Source organism: Aethalodelphis obliquidens, unplaced genomic scaffold (genome assembly GCF_003676395.1).
Source record: "Aethalodelphis obliquidens isolate GAN/ISIS:26980383/991018 unplaced genomic scaffold, ASM367639v1 scaffold2, whole genome shotgun sequence".
Taxonomy (NCBI): Eukaryota; Metazoa; Chordata; class Mammalia; order Artiodactyla; family Delphinidae; genus Aethalodelphis; species Aethalodelphis obliquidens.
In genome coordinates this window covers 93,120,017-93,130,108 of record NW_020837946.1, presented here as the reverse complement: position 1 = coordinate 93,130,108, position 10,092 = coordinate 93,120,017, and the positions used below count along the sequence as shown (strand labels likewise).

Here is a 10,092-nt window from a genome sequence, read left to right as displayed (position 1 = left end):
TTTATCGAAGTATAGTTGATTTACAATGTTGTGTTAATTTCTGCTGTACAACAAAATGATTCAGTTATACATATATATGTATATATATATACATTCTTTTTCATATTCTTTTCCATTATGGTTTATCACAGGATGGCTCCCTGTGCTATACAGTAGGACCTTGTTGCATCTTATCCATTGCATCTTATCCAGATGTTGTTGCATCTTATCCATTCTCTATATAATAGTTTGCATCTGCTGATCCCAAACTCCCAGTCCATCCCTCCCCCACCCCCTCCCCTTTAGAAACCACAAGTCTACTCTCTATGTCTGTGTTGATTGCCTTTTTTTTTTTTTTTTTTTTTTTTTGGCCACACCATGTGGCATGTGGGATCTTAGTTCCCTGACCAGGGATCGAACCCGCTCCCCCACCACAGTGGAAGCTTGGAGTCTTAAGTGCTGGACCACCAGGGAAGTCCCTTGACTGCCATTTTTTATTCGTCTTATTCACCTGGATCTATAGGAGAAGCGAGAGAGGAGTGCCACCCTGTCTTTACTTATGAAAATTTGATTGTTGTGAGTGAAGCTTACAACATATTCAAATATTTCTTCTTCCCTTTTTTTTATATTTATTTATTTTTTAATTTTTGGCTGTGTCGGGTCTTAGTCACAGCACGCGGGATCATGGGATCTTTCTCTGCAGCGCACAGGTTCTTCGTTGTGGCGCGCAGGCTTCTCTCTAGTTGTGGGGTTCTGTAGGGTGCAGCACACGGGCTCTCTAGTTGAGAGCTTAGTTGCTCCACGGCATGTGGGATATTAGTGCCCCGACCAAGGATCAAACCCGCGTCCCCTACATTGGAAGGCAGATTCTTAACCACTGGACCACCAGGGAAGTCCCTCTTCTTTCCTTTTTAAATTTCATGTGCATCTATAAGCCTCGTACAGTAACTAAATTATCTTCTTCTTGGTCTATAGGTGAGTGAGTATGCTTTCCATAAGCAACTTACTTTTTTTATGCTTCCCCTTTTTCACTCATGAAAAAGCAAGAACAGAGACTATTTTTTTCCTTTACATGTTTTTTATATAAGTAGCTTTGCAATATGTAAGTCATACAGCCTCCTCTGGTGGTAAACAGGTGCAAGTTTCTACGGAACAAAAACATGTCTTTTTTTTTTTTTTTTTAAAGCATGGTGTGGGATTTACATGTCAAGCTTCAGCAAGAAATACAGTTTGCTTTCCTTTTCAAGCAATGGTAAAGTCTGGCACTGAACCTTCCACCTTCCTATGAATATTGGAATAAATTTGAGTGACCAGAGTTAAGAATTCAGTTTGTGATGGGTTTTTATCTGTGCAAATTGAAATAAAACCTTTGTAGTGGGGAACCTTTAACCTCATGACCCTAAAAACTCATTCAGTCTGCAAAGGACACAAGGCATTGTGGGGAAAAGAAAACTAAGTAGAGCTGCTGCTTTTCATCTTTTGGAGGAAAGAAAGCATAAACCCAGGAATTTAAATATATATATAAAATAAAATATTCACAGGATAGAATGGCCATGAGAAACTGTACTCCAGATGTGCCACTTTCCCTGACTAGCTGTCTTCCAGTCTCTTAGACAGAAGCTGGCACTGAGCAGCTTGGTGACACAGCGGCCACCGTGGTTTGCCCCCGTGCTGGGTAAAGGGCCGCAGGAACTCCGTCGGCAAACCTGAAGCAGCACATAGGAATGGGTCACAGAGGAGAACTGACAGATTGGAGAGGTAGAAAGCCAGAGAATTCATGGTCAGCCAACTGGGAGGGTTCGCCATCTCAGCCCAGAACGACTGTGAACCACCTGTCTGTCTGTGGTGACAAGAAGCTAGACTTTGAGAACTCACACTGGAGCCAAGCAGGTGGGTCAGGCTGTTGGGCTGGGGTTCTCCCAATGGTCAGAGACACACCAACCGAAACCTGGTCTTCATCTTCACTGCCTCCGGACCTGGGAACATGCCCGGTGTCTACCGTCCCTCAGAGAAGAGCTCATGGCAGTGAGGCCCATCTTTCTGCACCGAAGAAGCCCATAAATCCTTGGAACCCAGCTCATGGGAAGCCTTTTATCTCTAGAGCGAGGTGGAGTGGTGGGCTTGGAAAAGAACAGAAAAGAACGGGACATAACTCATTTCATAGGTTGCCAGCTGCACACCAATAAACAAGCTTCTGCTCAGCGGGTCTGACTGTAAAATTGAGCTATAATTTCCATCAGTGATTCAGGTCCATTTGAAAAACAGGGCTGATGCCACTTCCTCCAAAAGGCCATCCCTGTCCCTCCCTTCCTCTCTCTAATACCCTATACATGGTTCTTTCATTTTACCCAAACCAACATATTATGGTCACCTATTTATGGATCGGTTTCTCCCAGTGGCTAGACTGTAAGCTTTTTGAGGGCAAAGATAATATCTTTCAGTCAACCAATATTTCTTTTCCAAGCTCCTGGCCTACAGCCTGTCCCCTGTGGGCACTCAAATATGTGTTGACTGAGAGAAAGGACAGAGTTCCATGCAAGAGGAACCAATGAACAAAAGCAGAGATGGCAAGGAACATGGCCTGGATAGACAGCGGATAGAATAGTCTGGTTGGCCCAGAGAGGTCAGGTGGGGAAGTAGAAGAACGAATGTTGGAAAAGCAGTGTTGGAGCCAAGTTGTAGAGGATTTTGAACGCTGAGCTACAGAATTTGTACTTTATTTTTAGAGGTACTACAGAGCTAGTAAGGATTTTTAAGCTGTACAAAAATGCTGAAAATAATATGGGGGCGGGGAGGGCAGGGAAGTTGGCTGTGACATCATTTTGTGGGATGCCCTGGAAAGAAAGCAGAAAGAGCAGTGAGGAAAGCTGAATGAGTCTTTCAGGCGACTGGGGTTCTGCCTCATTTGGCTTCCGTGACTGAGAGAAGATCTGCTTGCGGGGAGTTTGTCAGTGAGTAAATTACATCCGTAACAACCCTGGTAAAATGCAGAGGTAACAGAGGCTTAGGGTAATCCCAGGGGGACGGCTGGAGACTGGAGGCTCTCCAGAAGCCTAATGAGGCAAGCGTCCCGGGCCTTTGTGCCCTCAGCTGAGCGCAACTCTCAGAGAAGGACGCGGTTTAGAGCCTTCCGCAGCCGACGTCCCAGCAGCTGGCGGAGCGAGCACCATGGCTGTGAAGTGGGGCTTTGGGCGGGGCAGCATAGCATCCACTACATTGATTTGTTTGTTTGTTTGTTTGTTTGTTTGTTTTTTGCGGTACGCGGGCCTCTCACTATTGTGGCCTCTCCCGTTGCGGAGCACAGGCTCCAGACACGCAGGCTCAGCGGCCATGGCTCACGGGCGCAGCCGCTCCGCGGCATGTGGGATCCTCCCGGACCGGGGCACGAACCCGTGTCCCCTGCATAGGCAGGCGGACTGTCAGCCACCAGGGAAGCCCTTTTTTTTTGTTGTTTTGTTTTGTTTTTTCACTACATTGAAATGGAAAGGATTTCAGATAACATAAAGGAACTGACAGATTGCTGTGGCTGGTTGCACACAGAGTAAAGGGAGGAGACTCTAGTTTCACTCTCTGTGACGGAAGAAAGAAGGGCATGTTGATTCAGTAAGGGATACTTCTCATTGAATTCGACAATATTGGACTTCTAAGCTCAAGAATGGCAAAGAAATCAGGAATTTCTATAATTCCTGACTAGGTTTGTTTTTCCCCCGCACCCAGAAGATTGACCATTTTAAAATCCCATATTGCTGGGGACTTCCCTGGCGGTCCAGTGGTTAGGACTCCGCGCTTCCACTGCTGGGAGCACTGGTCAGGGATCTAAGATCCCGCAAGCCGCGCGGCGTGGCCAAAAAATAAATGAATAGAATTAAAATAAAATCCCATATTGCTGACGAGTCCCTTGCCTACTCCTTGCCCTCCAGGCCATTGCCTGCCCCCAAACTGACTTATTTTTGGTATCCATGGTCTCCTTTCTGCACTCACTTGCCTTCCCAGTCAGCTTAGATTCCCTGGTCCATCACATCACTCACTCTTGCTAATCTCCTCAATTCCCTTGTTCCTTTGTCCTTTCTCGTGCTGTCTAGGCCCTATGTAAATCCAAGTCTCCACATCCTCAGCGCTTGTACCCCAGGAACTGAGTGATCACTGAAGAAAATCACACAACTGGGAAAAGGCGGGGCCACCAATCTCACCAGGCCCTCAGCACTGCCTGGCACACTGTCTCCCTCGGCCCTTGCCTTTCAACACTCCTCAATATTATTTCACACGTTGCTCCGAACTTCAAGGCGCCAATTTCCTTACCTTCCCCATCACTCTCAGCAAATGACCTCTCCTTCATAGGGTCCAGCATTCGGATGAAAACTTCCTCAACTTACTGTCCTGAAACTTATAAGCTTCTTTATGTCCAAAGTTATTTTTCCACTCTTCTTCCTGTTAATATGGAAAGGGTATCTCTTCTGTCTGCCTGTGTTCTGGATCCCATCCCAGTTTGTTTAGAATGGTGGTGATTACAAGAAGCAATATCCAACTTACAGAATAGCCTAACGTATGAGGACAGTTGTTCTCCCACAAGACAGGACTTGAGTCATCACAGACACGGGTGCTTTCCATATTCCATTCTACCATTCTCAGAGAGTTGGCAATGTCGTTCCTCTAGCCATAGCAGTACCAGGCAGCATAGGCACACGGAGAAGGGTTGTGCTTTCTTCCATGTGTCTCTTTTTTAAGGAAAACTTCTCCTAGAACTGCCTCCACCCCAATCCCCACTTCCCACGAAGTCCTACTGGCTCTAAGAGAAGGTTGAAAAAAACAGGTATCTAGGGGCTTCCCTGGTGGCGCAGTGGTTGAGAGTCCACCTGCCGATGCAGGGGACATGGGTTCGTGCCCCGGTCCGGGAAGATCCCACATGCCGCGGAGCGTCTGGGCCCGTGAGCCATGGCCGCTGAGCCTGCGCGTCCGGGGCCTGTGCTCTGCAACGGGAGAGGCCACAACAGTGACAGGACTGCGTACCACAAAAAAAACAAACAAAAAAAACAGGTATCTAGCAGTTTCCCTCTCAGTGGGGAAACTCTGCCAGCAAAGAAAAATGGGGGGCGTGGTAGAAGCATGATTGTTGGGTGGGCTATTAGCAGAATTTGCCATATATCACATATTCCCTCTCATCTTCCTAGGGGCCTCCCTGTTTCCTGTGTATTCAATCTCTCCAAGACTAGCTCCTTTCCATCAATACTTGATAGGGTACAAGTTTCTCCAATCTTTAAAAAAGCTGTTTTTCTCAGTCCAAATCCCTGTCCAGCTAATGTCCTTTCTTCCTCCTTCTCTTCACAATTACTGACACCCCCTCCCTATCTCCCTTTACTCTTCAACCCATTGCCATCTGGCTTCCACACAGAAGAACCCATCAAAACCCCTCTTGCTAAGTTGATAATCACCTTCATATTGCTAAAAACAATGGACATTCAAAAATCTTATTTAACTTGACCTGAGAGCAGCATTCAACACAGCGGCTTCCCACTCCCTTCTCAAAAATCTCTCTACCCTTGGCTTCTTTGGTATCACAAGCTCCCATTCTCCCCCTCCCCCCTCAACATACCCCCATACCTTTCCTAAGTCTCTGTTACTGGTTTGTACTTTCCTGCACAACGCTATAGATGTCGGAGGTCTTAAGACCTCCGTCATAACTCTTGTCTTACCTCATTTTGCACACACCGTAAGTGAGAACATCCTCCAGAGCTTCAATTATCCCCTGTATGTAGAGAAATCTCACATTCCTATCTCGAGGTAAGAACAGTTTTCTGAGCTCCCAACCTGACATCTATCTGCCTACTTAACATCTCCTCCTGCTGTCTCTCCAGCACTCCAAACACATGGCTAATAATATTGAACTCACATCTTCATGCCCACGTCCCCACCTACCTGCTCTTCCTTCAGTGGTCCCTATCACACTACCATCTTCTATACAGTTTCTCAAAACAGAAACCCAAGATCTCTTCTTGACTCCTCCTTCCTCAAATTCCATAGCTAATTGATCAACAAAACCTATTGGGTCCGCTTCCAGAATTCTCAAAAGCACCCACTTCTGGGTTCTTAACCAGTCTCTTCACTTTCACCCTTTCCACTTCCAATACAATCCACTAAAACTGCAGCATAGCTGCATATTAAAAACGCACATCTTATGTGTAACTCCTCAGTTTAAAATTCTTCAATGGTTTTCTACAATTCTTAGAAAAATGTCTGCAATCCTTAACATGACTTCCAAGGCCCTGGAGGAGCTAACCTTGCTATCTTTCCAGCCTCATTTACACCATACAACTCTTTGTATGTTCTAGTCACACTGGACATTTTTCAGTTCTTCAAGGGTACTTTCTCATTTGCTTCGTTCGGAGCCTTCACACTGCTGTTTCCTCTATCTCGAATGGTCTTCTCCTTCACCTAGCTAGATTTCCCCTCACATGCCATCTCCTCAGAAACGTCTTTTCTAACCCTGCTATCCACGTCGGGTCACATCATCACATTTCTGAAGCACTCAGAATTTCCCCTCTTGTGGCATGCATCATCACTTGTCTTCCTCTTTAGACTGTGCAGTCACAAAGGCAGGGCCTTTGTCTGACTGCCTCACCTTCTTATCAATGCCAGGTACAATGCCTAGTTTGTAGCAGATGAGCAATAAATAGTTGATGAATGAGTGAAAGGCTATGAATGATTCTTCTAATATTAATTCTAACGTTAGAAATAAAGACATTGCTCTACCAAAAGGATATATATGTTGATGGAATCACAAGGAATCCATTTAAAGTTGACGTTGAAGATCAACTCTAATTCTTCCTGAGGCATGGTGTCCTATGTAAGCAGCAACTGTCTGTAATGAGCATTATATTTCGGTTTATAATAACACTGTATGAGAGGCCTGGTTGGAAAAGTGTAAATAAAAATCAGAAAGAGGGACTTCCCTGGTGGCGCAGTGGTTAAGAATCCGCCTGCCAATGCAGGGAACAAGAGTTCGATCCCTGATCCGGGAAGATCCCACAGGCCGCGGAGCAACTAAGTCCATGCGCCACAACTACTGAGCCTGCGTGCCACAACTACTGAAGCCTGCACATCTAGAGCCCGAGTGCTGCAACTACTGAACCTGTGTGCTGCAACTACTGAAGCCCGGCGCGCCTAGAGCTCGTGCTCCGCAACGAGAGAAACCACTACAGTGAGAAGCCCGCGCAGCGCAACGAAGAGTAGCCCCCGTTCACCGCAACTAGAGAAAGCCCGTGCGGAGCAACGAAGACCCAATGCAGCCAAAAAAAAAAAAAATCGGAAAGAATGTTAGCTATTTTTAGGTTAAATATTTGTAGGAAAGGTATATTTTCAGATGTAGCTCCTCCTTAACCCTGCAAGGATTGTTAAATGACTGTACTGCTGTAAGAGAAATTTAAATGACGTAGGATGTCTAATATAATAGCGTATGCAACTTTAAATAAACCATACAAGGCTTTAGCCAATAGTTAATAGAGACCATGTAATTTCAAGAAAGTATTAAGTATGAACAGTTTTCATTTTAATGGCAACCAACCACAAAGTGCCCTATCTTGATCACAGTACTCTGTCATCGTAAACAAACTTATCTATTCTTCTCTTTTGTATTACCTTGAAAAGTAGCTGGAAAATACATCATTATCTATTCTCTGCTTTTGACTTTTGAAAGCAGCTGTGGCAACAGCGTAGCTAAGCGTTTTGAGGTTTGGAATGATCTCTAACCAACCACAATGAAATTACTCAAGGTCTGCGTTCAACCAATACCTCCCCTCAGGTACACGGGCTGTACGGTATTACAGAAGGTGACTGCTGTGGTTCTTTTCTTCAAGGTTGAGCTGATAAATTAAGTCCAATAGAAATCAAAGCCTTGCAGTAAATCCCTACAAAGCCCGTTTAGTTCTATACCGAGAGACACCCACCCTATCGCACAATGACCACTAATCATAATACACAATTACATGGTCCCACTACGCAGGGTTCCACCCGGGGCGGGGATGATTTCCTCCACATTTAAGGTCTCAGTAATGCCGAGAATGGCATCTCCCGGTGACTAGCGCCACTTCTCCTCTTTATAGATTGTGAAGTGGTTCTCACTGCTGCCCCCTTAGCCGTGCCCGGGAAACCACAGTGACATTTCCCACATTAAAGGAGCCAAGCCTAAGAAGACTACAATTCCCGTCATGCCTCAGGAAGGCGCCGCCGCCGCCGCCACTTAGCGATTAGTCATCCTTTCCGCTGCCTCCTTCCACTTCCGCGACTGCAGGGTCTGCGGCCTCGCGGGCGCCCGCACGCACCGACTTGCCAACGAGACAAGGCACGGGGGCGCGGTGCCGACGGCGACGCGTGGCGTCATGTGTCGCGGGGCGCGCCTCGGCTTGCGCGCTTGCGCGCGTCCTGGGGGCCGCTGACGGGCTTGCGCGCCGGTGCGGAGCCGGAGGCGGGCCGCTGGGCCCAACGACGGAGAGGGCGGGGCCAGCTCCGGGACCGAGGCGACTACACACCGAGCGAGCGCCTGTGCCCGAGGGCAGCGATGCTGTGGTTCCAGGGCGCCATTCCGGCCGCCATCGCGTCGGCCAAGAGGAGCGGCGCGGTCTTCGTGGTGTTCGTGGCAGGTGAAGGAGGCGAGGGCGCGAGACGTGGCCGGGACACCCCCTCCGGCCTACTTCTAATCCCAGGGGCCCCCAGCCTTTCCTCCGGACGCCGAGAGGCCCGGGCTGCCCGTCTCCCTGGCGTCTCAGCTCCTCCCCCGTCCGTTTGGAGCGCACCGGGCCTGGCCCCCCACCGCCCGCTTCTCCCGGCCCCCGGCGGGAGGCACGGCCCCGGCCTCGCTCCCAAAGCGCGCCGAGCCCCACGGTCACCTCACTGCGCGGGGCGAGGGGACGGGTGGAGCAGGCCCTCGCCGCTCAGCCCGCAGCGCCCCGCCGAGCCTGACCCCGCGCGTACACTGACGCCACCGCCGCCTCCCGGGCCCCCCTGGTAGGGCGCTCTGTCCCCGAGAATCCACTTGGGGAGGCTTTAACGCCCGTGTAGTTAGTGTGTAGGTGGGAAGAGAGCCGGGCCATTAGGCAGGCAGTTTTACTTGTAATTAGTTGTGGGCTGTCAGGAAGAAAGCTGTGTCATCGGTAATCAACAAAGAGAAAGCACCTGATGTTCACAGTTACTGGCTTTCGTATGTTCCTGAAACGCAAACTTTTGAGGTCTATATAGGTTTGATTTTTTTTTTTACAGTGATATGGGAGTGGTGAATCTAATGTGGAATAATTACTTTCTTGCAAGTTGATTTTTTTAAAAAAACCATTTGTTTAGAAGAAGTAGACACACCAGCCTTGGTTCTTTTTGTTGTCTTCCTAGTCTCATAGCTACAGTTTCAGAAGGTGTACTAACTCATTTACGCCGTGTTGCTCTGGGTTATTTTCCTCCGTATTTTATTACTGAAATCTTTAGATTTACCGTAAACCTTTGCTTCTGTGAGGTTTTGCTGGTCCTCATTACATGAACCAAATCAGTGTTTGTGACTACGTTAATTTGAGGTGTATTATTTCAACTATTTGTGTTTAGTAACGGTTTATTCATCATTAACTCATGACTTGGAAGGCTAAGTAATAATAGCCCTATAACTTTATGCATTGTGGTGAAGAGCAAGTTGCTGGAATATGAGTTTCATTTAACATTAAATTTGGAATTTTGAATTGTTTTAAATTATGCTGAAATGTAAGATGTAAGCCCAGTGCTGTTAATTAGAAGAGCTGGAGTAGTTTACATTCTCTTACGCTTTTTTAGAGTTATATGTCACATAAATAAGTAACTGCGGTAAACCTGTAAGGAAATAAGTGGATTAAAAGGGAAAGGAGGGCTTCCCTCGTGGCACAGTCGTTAGGAATCTGCCTGCCGGTCCAGGGGACACAGGCTCCATCCCTGGTCTGGGAAGATGTCACATGCCGCGGAGCAGCTAAGTCCGTGTGCCACAACTACTGAGCCTGTGCTCTAGAGCCCGCAAGCCACAACTACTGAGCCCATGTGCCACAACTACTGAAGCCCACACGCCTAGGGCCTGTGGTATGCAACGAGAAGCCACCGCAATGAGAAGCCCTT

The 10,092-nt window shown here is 47.5% G+C and overlaps 2 protein-coding genes across 2 annotated transcripts in view; one reads left to right on the top strand and one right to left on the bottom strand.

Annotated features, from left to right (window-relative positions):
* The first annotated feature begins 8,349 nt into the window (after positions 1–8,349).
* The window catches only part of UBXN4 (UBX domain protein 4), a 34,141-nt gene continuing 32,398 nt past the window's right edge, over positions 8,350–10,092 (top strand). Inside the window, exon 1 of the mRNA XM_027132158.1 lies at positions 8,350–8,612. Within this exon, the coding sequence (XP_026987959.1) occupies positions 8,531–8,612 (82 nt within the window). The 5' untranslated portion in view covers positions 8,350–8,530. The remainder of the gene's footprint in view (positions 8,613–10,092) is intronic.
* Positions 8,619–9,120, bottom strand: LOC113633713 (uncharacterized; the record flags this gene model as incomplete). Its single annotated transcript, XM_027132144.1, is given in 4 exon segments — positions 8,619–8,800; positions 8,803–8,884; positions 8,886–9,080; positions 9,082–9,120. Coding segments are annotated over 4 exon segments (498 nt in total), but the record flags the coding sequence as incomplete, so codon positions are not given.